General features: G+C 37.4%; 2 protein-coding genes across 2 annotated transcripts; both read left to right on the plus strand.

The window, feature by feature from the left end:
* Positions 1–1,716: 1,716 nt before the first annotated feature.
* Positions 1,717–2,481, plus strand: LOC109827189 (pre-mRNA-splicing factor CWC22 homolog; the record flags this gene model as incomplete). Its single annotated transcript, XM_020394157.1, has 1 exon — positions 1,717–2,481. A coding segment is annotated over one exon (696 nt), but the record flags the coding sequence as incomplete, so codon positions are not given.
* LOC109827195 (pre-mRNA-splicing factor CWC22 homolog) lies at positions 2,408–14,942 on the plus strand. The gene is made up of 8 exons (XM_020394163.1): positions 2,408–3,458; positions 3,534–3,600; positions 7,421–7,524; positions 7,625–7,727; positions 7,833–8,128; positions 8,907–9,212; positions 9,328–9,787; positions 14,380–14,942. Exons 1-7 carry the CDS (start codon positions 2,658–2,660, stop codon positions 9,700–9,702), a joined length of 2,052 nt encoding a protein of 683 aa, XP_020249752.1. The 5' UTR covers positions 2,408–2,657; the 3' UTR covers positions 9,703–9,787; positions 14,380–14,942.
* The last annotated feature ends 1,738 nt before the right edge of the window (positions 14,943–16,680 follow it).

Consider the following 16,680-nt stretch of genomic DNA (forward strand, 5'->3'; position numbering starts at 1 on the left):
AAAAGAGTTGGAAAAGGGTATGTTTAAGCAAAACAGAAGGAGGCTTGGGAATTAAGGACATAAACACATTTAATTACACACTCTTATCAAAATGGCTATGGAAATGTTTAGATAGAGAGTCTTTGTAGGCTCTTTTCTTCATAAACTATATATAGCAGAGTTTCAACTCTTTAGTCTTTACGTCCAAATACTTTATACTCAACTTTCTGGAATGATATTATGGCTGTTAAAGAGAACTTCCTTCATCATATTATCTGGTCTCTTGGATCCAGGGATAAAATTAGATTTTGGGAGGACAAATAGATAGGTAGTAATTCTTTAGCAAGTCTTTATCCATCCCTTCATAATCTCTCATATTCTTCTACTTCATCTATTAGAAGCCAAGGTATCTTGCAGAATAATCATTGGCAATAGCGACCTATGTTGATAAGACGTTTATCACCTACCTCTCAAGCTGACAGAGTAGAGCTCAGGCAATTGTTAAGTAAGTACAAAATTTTCAACCAGCCTGATAAACCAAAATGGTCTCTTACAACAAATGAGGTTTTCTCAGTTAACTCTTTTTACAAATTTCTAATTTCGAGAGGAATCGGATCTTCAGTGTACAATTTAACTTGGAATCAAATCCTGCCTAATAAGGAGAATCTTCTGAAAAAATGTTGGCAAGGTGATTCTATGTGCCCTTTTTGTTCTCTGCAATTGGAAACTAGAGACCATCTCTTCTTCTCTTGCCCATTATCGAAGCAAGTTTGGGAACATTTCATAAAGTTCTTTTCACTATTCCAATGGCATGCTACTCTTGATGAACTTATTCATATCTTGGAGACATTACAAAGTACCAAAGGATATATATGGCGTACCATCTTATCTTCAGTATGTTAGAGTATTTGGATTGCAAGGAATAAATATCTTTTTAATCATGCTAATTTCAATTATTATTCTATCATTAATACTGCAATCTCTAATTTATATGGCTGGGCATGTTAAAAAACTGAAACAAAAGCTCAAGAAGTCTCATCAATGCTGGAAAACAATCCTCTTCCCAGGAGCAATGCATGATGATGTATCTGACAGTTTGTTGAAGGAGCTTTTTGGAGGGTTCTTACTCTTGTATATATTCTTTTGTTAGCTTTCGAACTTTTTGTTTCATTATTAGACATCAGTATCTTAGTTTCTTATAACTACATGTATGGCTGACTTTGGTTCTTCCTTATATCTATGTCAACGGCGAATAACGACAAGACCCTCTTTTCACCTTCATGAATCTCTAGAAGAAGAAGGTCATACATCACTAGTCACAAGAAACTAAATTTATTGTTATCTAACATTAGGATACACTTCGTATTCAAAACCTATGTATTACTTACTTTTATCTTTAATTGAACAGGGTATATCCATTGTTTTTTCTATCAAAAAACAAAAATGAATAAATAATAATAATAATAATAATAATCATAAGTCAATTCATTTACCTTGGTTATTAGGCAATACGGATCCGGGTTAAACTCTTATTTGAACCCGTTACCCAACAGAGTCCGCTTTTATTAGGGCAAAATCAAATCATCGCCTCCCCTTGCTCCGCTCAAAAATCGATATCCACCCTCAACACTCAAAACCCCCGAGTCATCGCTTTTCAAAAAAAAAAAAAAAAAAAAAAAAAAAAACCGAGTCGTCGTCATTCGATCTCTCGTCTATCGAAGTTATTGCTGTTGATGGCGCCATCTCGTCGTCAATACTCATCGGAATCAAGCTCCGACGAGGACCAGCGGCGGCGGCGGCGGAGCGAGAAGAAGAAGAGTTATAGCTCCTCGGAGAGGTCGTCAGATTCAGCGAGCGCATCGTGAAAGGGACTGCAGATCCAAGGGAGACGGCCACCGCCGCCGACACGACAGCGACGACGATGAGGGGCAGAGGAAACCGGCGCCTAGGGTTTCGTCGAAGGAGGAAATAAAAGGCCGAGAGAAGAAAAGTTACAGCGACGACGATGAGGGGGAGAGGAAACCAGCGCCTAGGGTTTCGTCGAAGGAGGAAATAAAAGGCCGAGAGAAGAAGAGTTACAGATCTGACAGCGATGAGGTGGAGAGGAGGAGGAGGGTTGATGATAGGAGAGATCGAGAGCGAGAGAAGAGACTCCATGAGGAGAAGAATCGAAGAGGGAGGTCGAGGAACGACGAGGGAGTTAGAGGAGAAAGTGCTCGACGAAATTCTGGTGATGTAATTGAGGAGCCGAAGAAGAGCAGGAGGGAGAGAGTTTATAGCTCCTCTGAGGAATCATCGGATTCTGAGAGTGATCGAGAAAGGGCTCGCAGATCAAAGGATGATGGTCGCCGCGCCGCCGCCGGCATGGCAGCGACGCCGATGATGCAGAGAGGAGACCAGCTCCTAGGGTTTCGTCCAGGGAAGAAAAGATAAGCCGAGATGATAGTGTTAGGAAGAAGAGTGAGGAGAGTCAAAGAGGGAAGTATGAGAAGGATAAGGAAGTTAGAAGAGAAGGTGATCGACGAAATCCTGATGAGCGAATTGAAGAGCAAAAGAGAAGGCGAGAGAGGTCTCAGAATGTTGACGATGACAAAACTGGACGTGCTCGACGAAATGCTGATGAGATAGTTGATGCCAAGAAAGATCAGGACTTTGATAAAAGAGAAGAGGACGATAGTATGGAAGAAGGTGAGCTTGTGGATAAGAGAGACAATCGCTTAAAAAAGGGGGAAAGAGAGCAGAAAGATGAAAGCCCTCGAAGGCTAGAGAGGTATCGAGATGAGAGAAGGCATAGGGATGAAGAAGATGAGAGGAGAGATGGGCGAGCTAGGAAAAGAGAAAGAGAGAGCAGTCCTCGAAGGAGAGACAGGAACAGAGATGATGACCACCATCATCGGCAAAAAGAGAAGAGCAGAGAGGAAGCCAAAGAAGAGAGTAAGGAGGAAAAGCCTGTTGCAGTTCAGCAGATGCCAGATGCAGGTGAAATCAAGACGGGTGGAATCTACATCCCACCACATAGACTGGCTCAGATGATGAAGGATGTAGAAGATAAGAGCAGTGAACAATACCAGAGATTGAGTTGGGATGCTCTAAGGAAGAGTATTAATGGGCTGGTGAACAAAGTGAATGCTACTAATATTAAGAATATAATTCCAGAGCTCTTCTCAGAGAACCTCATTCGAGGGAGGGGTTTGTTCTGTCGCTCATGTATGAAGTCGCAGATGGCATCTCCTGGGTTTACTGATGTATTTGCAGCTTTGGTTGCGGTGGTTAATACCAAGTTTCCTGATGTGGGTAAGCTTCTATTGAAGAGGATTGTGATACAGCTTAGGAGGGCTTATAAAAGGAATGACAAGCCTCAGCTACTTGCTACAACTAAGTTTATAGCTCATCTTGTGAATCAGCAAGTAGCTCATGAGATCATTGCTTTGGAACTGCTGACTTTGCTATTGGAGAAACCCACCGATGATAGTGTTGAGGTAAAGTTTGGCATTTCCTTTTATGTGCAATGTTCAGGTTTCTATTCTGTATTTAAAGTTTTTGCTCTTTTGCAGGTAGCTGTTGGGTTTGTGAAAGAATGTGGCGCATTGCTTCAAGACTTTTCACCTCAAGGAGTCCATGGTGAGTTAATTCGATCTTCGCTTTCTAAATGTCAAACCTCTGATAGCTTATGCATATATATTGCTATTCATGACGGATAACTTGTGCTCTTGTGTATGGCTAATTACGCATTTGGAACTAGCACAATAAATTTTACATGGTAATTGTCCCATTATTTCTACAGTTCTACTAAGTATGTATATTTGCTTGTTATTTGTGAGAGTCAGAAGTTTTATGACTTGCATGTCCTCTTGTAAGGGGTATTTTTCACATGGTGCTCATTGTTTTTGTGGAACTTGTGAAACCAAGTATGTTACTGCTGACCCATATGCTAAAAAAGTGGAAGGAAGAATGCTTCTTTGTTTCTGTGAATGTTATTGATTATTTTCTGTTCCCTCTAGAACTAAAACTAAAAGTGAATAAACCAAACTTGCAGCGAAGCATAAGATAATTGTTTCTAAAAGGAAGAGCTAACTCATCCTACGATTTATCCTGTAGTTCATCTTTAACTTTTAACTTTCAAAAAAGATAGTGCATAATTGTTATAAACAGTGGCAAATAGGGGTGTTAGCGGCCCCATCCGCAATGGTATTGCCCAATAGCGGTGATATTACGGAATATGCAATTTTTGCTCTCAAAAGTGGCTAATAGCGCGCCATAGTGGTGAATAGCGGGCGATTGTGGATAAAATCTGCTTTCTGACTGCTATTTAAAAGTGGTTTCATGTTTATTTTTTAATTAAACACAACAAGCATTCGCAAGGCCAATGTTTTAAGTCATTATCAGTCGCAATTTTTCTCTTTTGAGTCTCCTCTTCGCGATCCAACTCTAAAGAAACCCTAGCTCCTAAAAAGGTCATTGTCTCCCACTTCATCCCGCCGCCTTTCGTGACTTTCAGCATCTCCTGCGGCCTCCCACAACTTCACTTCCCTTAGCACCTCCTCTTACCACCACAACACCTCTCATCGCCTCTCGTCGTAAGCTCCACCTATTGCAGTCCTCTCACCGCTCACCTCATCTTCTCGAAGACGACGACTCTTCGACTCTTCCAGTCTATTTCATGCTTAGGATCTCTTTACATCATCAAATTTGCATTTTTAGATTTTCTAAATTTTTTTAAAAATATTTGTACATATTTAATTAGACTGTTTTTTGAGATTTTCTATTTTTTTAAATATTTGTACATATTTAAATTAGATCGTTTTTTGACTTTGCGCTTTTGATTGCTATTTTGATGCAATATCCCCAAATAATCGTAGCGCTTGATAACTATTATAAATAGCGGCAAATAGTGTCGTAATAGCGACGCTAATAGTGTTAGCGACTCATTCTGCAATACTATTGCCCAATAGTGGTAATATATTGCAGCATATGCGATTTTTGCTCGCAAAAGTAGCCAATAGCGTGCCGTAGCGGTGAATAGTAGACAATTGTAGATAAACTTCACTTCTTGACCGCTATTTAAAAGCGGTTTTGGGTTTATTTTTTAATTAAACTCGACAAGCATATATAAGACCGATGTTTTAAGTGATTAACAACGGCAGTTTTTTCCTCTTGAGTCTCTTTGCGATCCAACTGTAAAAAAACCCTAGCCCCAAAAAAGGTCGCTACTTCCCACCGCATCTCGCCACCTCCCATGACTTTCAACACCTTTTTGCCACTTCTCTCCACCTCCTCCGGCGTTCGACACCTCCCTTACTAGCTCCTCTCACCTCTTGTCGTGAGCTTCTTCTATTACAATCCTCTCACCACTCAGCTCATCTTGTTAGAGACGACGACTATTCGACTGCTCTAGTCCTCTTCGATATATGTGATAGTTACATGTCTATTACATGCTTAGGATATCTTTACATCATCAAATTTACATTTTTAGATTTTCTAAAATTTTCTTTAATTTTTTTAATATTAGTATATATTTAATTAGATCGCTTTTTGACATTACGCTTCTTACCGCTATTTTGTCGCAATAGCCCCAAATAGCATTAGCGGTGCATCACCATTACACGATACTATCCGCTATCAATAACATGCAGTAGCGACGCTAATAGCGTAAACAGCCCAACCCCTTCTACAACGATATCGCCCAGTAGCGGTAAGATACTGTGGAATTTGCGATTTTCGCTTGCAAAAGTGGCCAATAGCACGCCATAGTGGTGAATAGCGGGCATTACGGATAAAATCCACTCTTTGACCGTTATTTAAAAGTAGTTTCATGTTTATTTTTTTAATTAAACCCAACAAGTATCTGCAAGACCGATGTTTTAAGTCATTACCAATCGCGGTTTCTTTTCCCTCTCTTGAGTCTCCCCTTCGAGATCCAACTCTAAAAAAACCCTAGCCGCCAAAATGATCGTTGCCTTCCACCGTAGCCTACCGTGACTTTCAACATCTTACTGCCACCTCCCACCACCTCCGACACCTCCCTCAGCATATCCTCTCACCTCCACAGCACTTCCTCTCTCCGCTTACCTCATCTTCTCGAAGATTACGACTCTTCAAATAGCCGTGTCTCACTACTATGCGACGCTATCTGCAATCGATAATCTTGTCAAGTGTATACCAATTTACCAACACAAGCATTTTTAATGTAGACTCTCTCATTCTTCTTTGAAGGCAGGTATCCATCAAATAAAAGATGAACTAGCATATTATAAATTTAGAACTTTAATGCTTCACTTTATGCCATTCAGTTCCAAATGATTAATTGGCAACTTCCGCCGTCTCTTGTTCAGTCAACCCCTTTTCCACTGATGTGGACAATCTCATCTGCTTTTTTTTTCATCTGTTGTTTTTATTTTCATTCGTAAGGGCGATGATTCTCCTTCCTTAGATTGATCTTGCTTTATTTATTGGCCTATTAATCGAATCCATTCAGCAATTGGTCTTTCTTATGAACTATTGTTATTTAGTCTATTTTTGTGAGGTTTAACATATTTGGTGGAAGGTTTGACATATTTATTAGACAAACATGATGTGGACTACACACAATAACTCAAGCAAAGTTTTCTCTAACGTAGAGGAAATCATGTATGCCTATAAGTGGAATCAGGGACTAGGGAGCATCTCTAATGAATCCAAAGAAGTTATTCGGGGTTGGTTTCATAAAGATTCATTAGAACGACGGAACAGTCTTGAATTAAGGTTTTTCATTTCTTTGATCTCTTTTCCTTTTTGTTTCTTTCTATATTTTCTTTTTCAGTTTTGTGTGTTTGTGGTTGCAACCTCTGGCTTCTTTGACGGAAATCAGATAGGTGAGAAATGTAATCTGAAGGAGCTGATATGTTGCTGGTTGCTGCTTCAAACAATGCAAAATGTGAGGATTAATCAAATTTTACTTGCAATGAACGAACATAAGAACAATCGGACCTGATGTTAATTCTTGGACAGCATAGCATGCATCTTAACATGGATCTGTGTCTTGATTTTTCAACAATGGAGTGGTGTGGTTTGAAAGCCAATGTGTTGTATATTGTTGTTCTTGAACTCTGATGTTTATGTACGGCACAAATTTGTGGTGTTATATATTTTGGCATCTTATATTTCCTTGTCTACTTTCCTTTTAGTACAATAATATCTGGTTTTTCTGGCTTTACGGGAAATTACTGTCCTTTGTAAACATTTGAGCTAAATTGAATTTTATTCAGTTAAAACATGCCAGGATAAGTTTTTCTTTTGGGAAAAATTTATAGGGACTAAAAATTTTCTGTATGCTTTAAGTTAATTGCTGTCTACCTGAGTGTACAGTAACTTTTTTGAAGGTTTATATTTTGGGTGCAAATATTTACTTAAGCAATTTTCATTAATCTCATGCTAACAAATTTTCTATCTTTTACTGGTTCAGGTATCTTTGAGCGCTTTCGTAGTATCCTTCATGAAGGGGAAATTGATAAGCGTGTTCAGTTCTTGATTGAAGGTCTGTTTGCAACAAGAAAAGCCAAATTTCAGGTATGGTTGTATGCGTGTTTTGTCAACCGAGATATATGCATGTACTCTTAAGATTTAGTGCACAGAAATAACATCACTCTATTTGTTCTTAATTTTACAGGGATTCCCTGCTATCCGGCCAGAACTGGACCTAGTGGAGCAAGAGGATCAGTTTACACATGAAGTATCTCTTGAAGATGAGATAGATTGGGAGACAAATCTAGGTATTTAATTAGTTATATTTGTTTTTCTTCCTTATTTATTTATTAATATTTTTGTTATATGATCTCATCGTTCCTAAGCTTTGCATTCTTCTTTTCATTAAACAGATGTTTTTAAGCCCAATCCACAATTTTTGGAGGATGAGAAAGCTTATGAAGATCTGAAGAGAAATATCCTTGGAGACGAGTCCTCTGATGATGAACAAGGCTCTGATGCATCCTCGGAAGACGAGGATGAAGAAGAATCTGAAGAAGATGATGAAGAAAGCATGAGAATAAAAGATGAAACAGAAACTAATCTTGTCAATTTACGAAGAACAATCTATCTCACAATAATGTCAAGTGTGGATTTTGAAGAGGCTGGTCATAAGCTATTAAAAATCAAACTTGAGCCTGGACAAGAGGTAAATAGTGCATTCTGTGGATCCATTGTTTACTAGCTTATGCTAATAGTTTCTAGTGGTAAATTCTATTTACGCACAGCTAAAGCGTCACTTCTATCTACTTTTTGGAACATTGGCATGTAGCGTTTAGTGGAGAGTTACAGGGATTGTGGTAAAAGATAACTAGATGAGGTTTTAGTCAACCTAAGCTTTGCGAGAAAGTAGCCTAGTGAAATGAAATAGTGAAACTGGATGAAAGCTGTGAACAGAGGGTTGAAAGGTTATTTGTGGGGAAGGTGCTTTCCTTATTGGTACTGGTGCATAACTTAATATTCTCATGCCTTGTCTTGTTTGTGGTATTTAAGGTGTTGATTTGCTATTATATCTTCTCTTTATTTACCGTATTTTTCTTTTGGTAGCAGTTGATTTATTTTTGTTCACTTTCAATTTGTCTGTTCTTTCTTAACCAATGGCACTATGAACTACTTCATAAATTCATAGCTCTTTGTACTTGTTCTCATTGTGGTTCCTATACTGTACCCCTATGTTTATTGTTTGATGCTTGCCAACTGTCACACAGGTCATACTTTGTTGGATTTACTTCTGTTATTTCATATGTTTGATAAAATTTGTTAGTTCTGTTGGCTCTATTCCTATAAACGCTGAGACATTATCAATTATATTCTGTTTACCCTGGAAAGGATTTAGGCATGATGCTGATAATTAACACTCTGATTTCTGATTATCCTGTGACTATTTAGTAGATGACTTAACTTCCCTTTGTTTTTGCCCTTTGTAGATGGAACTATGCATCATGCTGCTTGAGTGTTGCAGCCAAGAGAGAACTTACCTTCGGTATTATGGTCTTCTGGGCCAACGTTTCTGCATGATCAACAAAGTATACCAAGAGAACTTTGAGAAGTGTTTTGTACAGCAATACTCTATGATTCATCGCCTGGAAACAAACAAGCTGAGGAACGTGGCGAAGTTCTTTGCTCATTTACTAGGCACATATGCGCTACCCTGGCATGTTCTTGCCTACATACACTTGACTGAGGAAAACACAACTTCTTCTTCTAGAATTTTCATAAAGATCCTTTTTCAGGTATAAAGATGAATTCTGTGTGCAACCTTTTTTATAGTTTTATTCTTATAGATCTTCCATACTTAGTTCAAGGTCTGCTGAACTTAAACCAATCATTATCCTATTTCTAATGCAGGAACTTTCGGAACATCTTGGTATACGATTGCTTAATGAGCGTCTAAATGATCCTACAATGCAAGACTCACTTGAATCCATTTTTCCAAAGGACAACCCCAAGAATACCAGATTTGCCATCAACTTTTTCACGTCCATTGGGCTGGGTGGCATTACAGAGAGCTTGCGTGAATATTTAAAGAACATGCCCCGCCTCATAATGCAGCAACAAAAGCCAATCTCAGAATCTGATGATGATTCAGGAAGTTCTACTGCTTCTAGTTCAGGTGAATCCAGCTCCGACTCAGATTCTTCTTCAGGATCTGAGTCTGACTCGAGCTCTTCTGATGAAAGCAATAGAAGAGCGAGACATAGTAAGAGAAGGAAGAGGAATTGATCAATGCTTCGGAACTGGACTGTCTTGGTTCTTGTGAATTTTATATTTCACTGCTATCAGGGTGCACATTCTTTTATGTCTTAAGGTACTGCATCTTACTAACATTATTATATATAAAAATGCTTCTTTCTTGAGTTTTGTTTATTTTTTTTACTTTGTTTTTTACTGCACTAATATCTATTAATCTGTACAACAACAACAACAACATCTACTACAACAACAACAACTACTACTATTAATAGCTCCTCTGTTTTTTCAAAGAATATCACATCTCATCACTCTATCGATTATGTCGTCTAGTATATATTAAAGCTAGTTGTTAGCATCATCATTATCAATTTTCCCTCTGCATCAAAATTGTGTCAAAATCATGAGAACTCTATAAAAGGATACCAAGTTATTGTGATCAGCTAATGGATCTGATTTCAGTTCTCCAAGTAATACTGAACTTTTAGCCAATGGCCAACTGCAGCTGAGGATTGTGCCAAATAACATTGATAGTCATACAGTACTCGATAGATCATCTTTAATTAATTGGTCTTAAAACTTAAGATTGTACTTCCAAGAAGAATTTCCTAGACTAGTAAGGTTCTGGAGGTGAATTTTTTCCCTATGGAATTTACATTGATCTTTGAGGTGTAGATCAGGCTGAAGAGACATAGAATTACATCGTTAAGATTTTAGAACCTAGAATCAATTATAACTTGCTATTTTGTTTGGCCAGATGCACCAGAGGATTGTATTCAATATCAGCTGTCTCATCATTTGTAGAACGACTCTAAAGTTTGAATTAACATCTTTTAGGTTGTTTAGTCCTAAATTTATGTAACTTAAAGAGCTAAATTAACGTAGCTTTGAAGGTCCTTGCAACCAGCATCCATTAGTTGACCATTGCTGGGTATTAGGGTAGCTTGTATATTTGGAAAGTCAGAGAAGAGTGTTTGGTCTTGCATTGAAAGATTATAGTTGCAATTGTGTTTTCCTACGAATAAAATCCGTCTGTTCATCGCTGCAATAAAATTACTTTTTCTAATCATAGCATGGATCTCTAGGAAACTCCGCGCAGCCTCTGATGGCGTCCAACTCTCAGTCTGATCTCCAACCTCATAGTTGATTTTGGCCTCATAGGACCTCTCAGCTGACTTTGATCTCATAGCGCCTCAGCTGATTTGATCTCGCCATGCATCACCGTGACTCCGACCTCACAGTCGATTTCAACCTTAGGCATCTTCACTGTTGAAAATAGCGCCCGATAGCACCACAGATTGCGTTAGCGCCCATTACCCATAATGATATTGTCGGAAGTGGTGGAAGATAGCAATCTGTGCGCTATTTGCTCGTAATAGCAGCGTTAGCGTGTAATGGCATTTAATAACGCTTTTCATTAAGGATTCTAAGTTTAATATTCGATTCGAACCCAACCTGTACCTGACCCTTAATTAACTAAAACCCCCTCAACTTCATTTTTCTGTCTACCCTCTCCATTCGACCTCAAAAGATGAAGGAAGAAAAACTCTAATCCCATGATTCTCACCAACTCCGCCTCCTCTTCCCCTCCCCCTCCACCAACTTCGTCACCGGCGACCCTCTTCCTCCTCTCCCCCTCCAACAACATCTCAGCCACTACCTCTTCCTCTCCGACTATGACACCTCAAACCTCAAAACTCCTCTCTGACTGCCCTCCACGTCAACCCCTACACCTCAACCGCAAAACACCCCTCAACTCGAAACCACCCCTCTCTGACTACATCTTCTGCTTCTCCGCCGCCTCCGCCAACTTGGAGCTCACCGAGTTCTCTTTCTCCTCGGAATATCTATGATTCATCAAATATGCATTTGTAGATTTTTTAGATTTTTATTTAAGTTTTCTATTTTTTGAATATATATACATATTTAAGATGAACCGCTATTTGACTTTGCGCTTTTTGCCACTATAGCCCCAAGTAGCCTTAGTGGCGTCTCACTGTTACGCCCTACTATCTACTATCAGTAACCTTGGGCATCTTGTCATCCTTGGCCTTGCCTCGCCATGACTCATACTCAGCTTCAACCTTACTATTGACTTTGATCTTCAGCATCAAATGATCATGGACATCACCTTTTGGCCGTCGTTTCCGCCCGTAAGTCTTCTTCGTCCTGTTGCCCCTAAAAAAAAAAATCCAAAGATGGTTCTTAAGAAGAGATATGGTTGCCTTCACCCTTCAGAGGGCTCTTTTACAATCAGGTGGCACATGGAAAGAGAGATTACTAATAGTTAATTACTTAAGGGACAAAGCGGCTTCAGCAAAATGTTGAAGAAGAGGATGTGAAAAACTGATTATTGATTGTGAGAACAATGTCTTTGCAAACGCTATTAGCAACCATGTTAGTTCAGATACATGCTTGTATACACCATTGTCTATTCTATGCTATTGCCAAATTATACATTTGACGAAGCAACTGAACTAAGCTAAGGATGTAGTTTTCACCGAATAAATTTCAGGGTTTTTAGAATAAGTCTCTAATAAAAGTCATAATTTGATGATACTACTCTGTGAACTATATTTGGATGTATCCATGATATGATGACGCCACTTATTAGGTGTTCCCAGCATTATATTTCCGACCCAATCCTTCGAGCTAAGAGTAAATCGCTGCTTTATCATGCTCTAATCTCCGAAATCTTAGCAAATCGCTGCTTTATCATGCTCTAATCTCCGAAATCTTAGCACATAACTGTATTTTGCTTCTTGTAACTCTAGTTTAGGCTCTGGAAGCTAAGATAATGAGATGCGTGGGGGTGGGGGGGTATTGATTGGGAGAAGTTGGGGCTAAGTGGGACAATTGTTGCAATGGAACAATTTTATCTCTTTGGAATATTTTGAGTGGTGTAAAGTGGGACAATTTAAAGCTTTGATTTGACAATTCATGTAGGATAATTGATGATGTTGCACTTTATTAAAGTACAATATTTATCTATCAATTAAGTCTAAATTAATTTACCTAATTGGTTTAGTATATTATCTGGTATGTTATTATATATAATACATTATTTTACTTTATACTAAAATATAATATAATATATTATAATTACTAATTAATTACAACTATATTTAATGTTATTAATTAATATAATATAATATATTATAATAATATGATATATTATATAATAATTGATATAATATACAAACAATATATTTAATATAATATTTAATCAAATATTATAATATTATGATAGTTACTATAATTTAAATTGAATAAATGATGACATGACTCCTTATTAAAATATAATATTTATAATAATCGTAATATACTATTAATATGTTCAATATTAATATTTAAAAAATATTATTTAATAATATATTACATTGTATTAATTTTATATATCATCATACTTTAATATGTAGTAGATTATTATAATTTTTATTGTAGTAATAAAATATTATTTATTATTATAAAAAGTAATATTATAATAATATAATACTAATATTATAATATATGAAATATTATTAACCAATATGTAATAAATAGGACAAATTTTCAAAACAGACTTCTTTGCCAAAAAAATCCCAAAAACCGACCTATTTTAAACTTAATTTTAAAAACCGATCCAGTTGGGCTGAAACTGGGAAGTTTTTTTACGTGACAAAACTTCATGGGACTTCAACTCCCGTGAAGTTTGGGAACTTTTTTTTCAAAAAATCGACCCAGTTTCAGCCAACTGGGTCGGTTTTTGAAATTAAGTTTGGAACAGGTCTTTTTTTGAGATTTAAGATTCAAAACAGGTTGGTTTTGTAAATTTGTCCATATGTAATAATGATATATAATAATGTTATATTAGATAATATTATATAATATTTTGTTATCTTACGTTATAATAGAATTTTATAATATAATATAATTAAGATATATTATATATTATAATACAATTAACATATATTAGATATGTAATAAATTAGTGCTTCAAAATTATCCCACTTTTCTCATGATTGTCCCAAAGTTAAGAATGGGGTAAATTTTGGAGGTTGAGACAAAAAGTTTGTTTAGAAGTGGGATAATTTTGGGAAAAGTGGGGATAATTGTCCCAATCTCATTGGCCCAATGAACAACACCATAAAATAAAGTCCCAATCCCATTGTCCCGATGAATAACACCATAAAATAAAATCCCAAAAATTAAGTGAAATCTCAATCCCATTGTCCCGATGAATAACACCATAAAGTAAAGTCCCAAAAATTATCCCACTTACCCCAAAATTAGACCAACTAACAAACCCCCCTTAGTGTTTATTGGTGCTTGCATGTATTTTCACAATTATCGCTGTGCAACTGGGAGGATCTTCAAATTTTCATAAGAATAGCAATTGGATATCTTTTCTTTCATTGTACTGGTTTCCATTACTTTTTATTGCAAGAAACAACATCGGAGGCAAGTGACCTTAATCATTTGGTACTGTAAAATTTCTCTCCTTTCGCTGTTCTTGCAGTGAGCTTGCACAATTAAATTCTGAATAAAAGCATTCAATTGAACATGCTTTACGTGAGTGTGATGTTGACCATCGGTAGATTTTCTTACTTCAGTGAAACGTGTGATATTTATTGAAATGATAGTGGTTTACCTATCGATTTTGGTTCAGTTTAATCTTTCATTCGACAACATTTGAACTGATCATCCGCCTTGGTTGTGGGATTTGTGCAGATATTTCTCAGCATATTTGTGAAGCTTGCAGTGCAGAAATTCAGACAGTATGGCTTAAGTTTTTATCTTTTCTGAAGTATGGCGAGTTTTCGATATCTTTTTGAGTTAAAGATTTGGTGTTGTAAGGGAGGGTATGCATCAGCAAAGAGCTGCTGTGCTCCCTCCCGAAGCGTTTGCTGCTTTCCTTCATCCATCTCTTGCATCTACATAGAGGCGAACACGATATCAGAGAGAAGAAGTTGATGATCCGTGATGTAAAGTATAATAGAATTATCTAGCGGAGAGACCAAGTGGGGTTCTGTTTCCTGTTGATTTCTTTGTCCACCTATGTATAAGAATTATTATGAATTCCAGGGAGGTGGTTTAAGCTTGCGTGAATTATACATGATGGGATTCGTTGCAGCCTCTTCCTTGGACCTCGAGCAGCATTCTTCACTTTGTACAATGATGAAAGATGATAACTATGTTTTTTATGCTTGGTATGTGAAACATACAGGTTATTATTGTTCCGGATTCAAGCGTGTGTCTATACCTTTTCTGCTGTTTCAGCTTTAATTTGAGAACCGGCAGGGCCTTTGTTCGATTAATATTAATTTTTAAGGATTTTTTCCCCCTAGAAACCACCTTTGAAATAGGGTAATTATACAGAAATTATTCATCAATATCGATTTATATATAAACCACTTTTAATGTGGCAGTTTCCACATCCAAGCCGAAAACTTAACTGAGCTTAACAAATTCACTTTCAAGGTACTAACTTATTTTTGGTTATGTTTTGGTCCAGTTATATACCTAGAACCTGATTTGTTAAGGTTAGTTTTTGTTTTTCAGTGAAAAGTTTGCTTGAAGGTGATTAATTAGAACACAAACTCACTTTAATGGTGGCGTATGTATAAGTTTATATTGACAGGTAATTTCTGTATAATTACTCCATCTTAAAGATGTTTCCAGGGGCAAAAAAAAAATCTATTTTTAACTGAGATCCTCTATTCTCCCTCAATTTTCAATCTTGTCATGTAAACTCTGCTTGACGAGAAGTGCTTGAGAGTTGTAGGAGAAATTAATCAAATATCGTTAACTTATACATAAACTCATTTATTTTGATAGATCATATAGATGTTAATGAAGAATGACTACTTAGACATGATCATCTATTTTATTTATGCTTTTTGAAGCTTAAGCAGAATAAAGTACCTGCTATAGCAGATTACTCTTACCACGTATCAACCCTTATGTAAACCCATGCTACAATTAGGGTTGGGCATGGGCCGGGTCGACCCGCGGGCTGACCCGGCACAGCCGCCATAGTTTACGACCTGGCCCGACCCGACCCATGATATACCCGGGTCACGGGTTGGGTTGGATCTAGCCCTAGACCCGAGATCAGAGAAACAGACCTAGCACATACCTGACCCAGCCCACACACGACCCACCTTGGCCCGACCCGCCCTGGCTCATGATATATTTTTTGGTTGGACTAGTTATTCTTTTAGTCCTTTGGGTTTGCAACTACCTGTTCCTTTAGCCCTTTGGGTCTAAACTAGCTCCCAGCAAAGCCAAAAGTCATAGGTATTTGGCTCATGGGCCTTTTGATCCACTGAGAAATAAAGCAGTGATATTTAAAAGTTTAATACTAGTTTAAAAGTAGTTTAATACAAGTTTAAATTACTAAAAAATAAATCAGAAATAATTTTATAGTTGTAAATACAATTTTAATATAATTAAAAAGGTAAAAAAGTAGGAAAAATTTTGGATGAAAAACCCATGGGTCGACCCATAACCCACGGGCCGCGGGCCGGATCAGACGCGGAATTAGAGAAATAAACCCGGCCCATTTTGACCTGACAGGATCCGGGTCGGACCTGACCCGACCTTGAACCTGACGGATTCGGTCACGTATCTGAACCGGCCCGGCCCACTCCCATCCCTAGCTACAATTATATAGTTAAAGAGTTCATAATCAAACTCAAAAAATGTAAGAAAAAAGATAACACATGGCGCTAAAAGATGAAGATAAGGAATTTGTGAAAGCTATAATTACAGAGACACTCCATTGCTTTATCTCGAAAAAGAATCATTGATGTAGGACTCCAAATTGTGCTCTCAGTCCATCCTTTGCTTGGTGTCACTCATTATTAGGGGGAGAAAATGAGACTCTGTCAACCAACACCTGATGAGTCTTGTCAATCGCAGTCAACTTCTTCATGAAGGTACCCCTCTCCAAGTTCTCCGATCAAAAGCCTTAACACGTTTTAGCTTAATAAATATCTACCATCATAAGTCAAACTTTTTGATCTGTGG

The sequence above is a fragment of the Asparagus officinalis genome, unplaced genomic scaffold (assembly GCF_001876935.1).
Source record: "Asparagus officinalis unplaced genomic scaffold, Aspof.V1 AsparagusV1_Un85, whole genome shotgun sequence".
In the NCBI taxonomy this organism is placed as follows: domain Eukaryota; kingdom Viridiplantae; phylum Streptophyta; class Magnoliopsida; order Asparagales; family Asparagaceae; genus Asparagus; species Asparagus officinalis.

Bases quoted from the DNA above. Each gene is read 5' to 3' on its own strand.
- LOC109827195 (XM_020394163.1), top strand. From the start codon at position 2,658: ATGGAAGAAGGTGAGCTTGTGGATAAGAGAGACAATCGCTTAAAAAAG. The intron at 3,459-3,533 runs GTAAAGTTTGGC...GCTCTTTTGCAG, and splicing joins CCACCGATGATAGTGTTGAG to GTAGCTGTTGGGTTTGTGAA. The intron at 3,601-7,420 runs GTGAGTTAATTC...TTACTGGTTCAG, and splicing joins TTCACCTCAAGGAGTCCATG to GTATCTTTGAGCGCTTTCGT.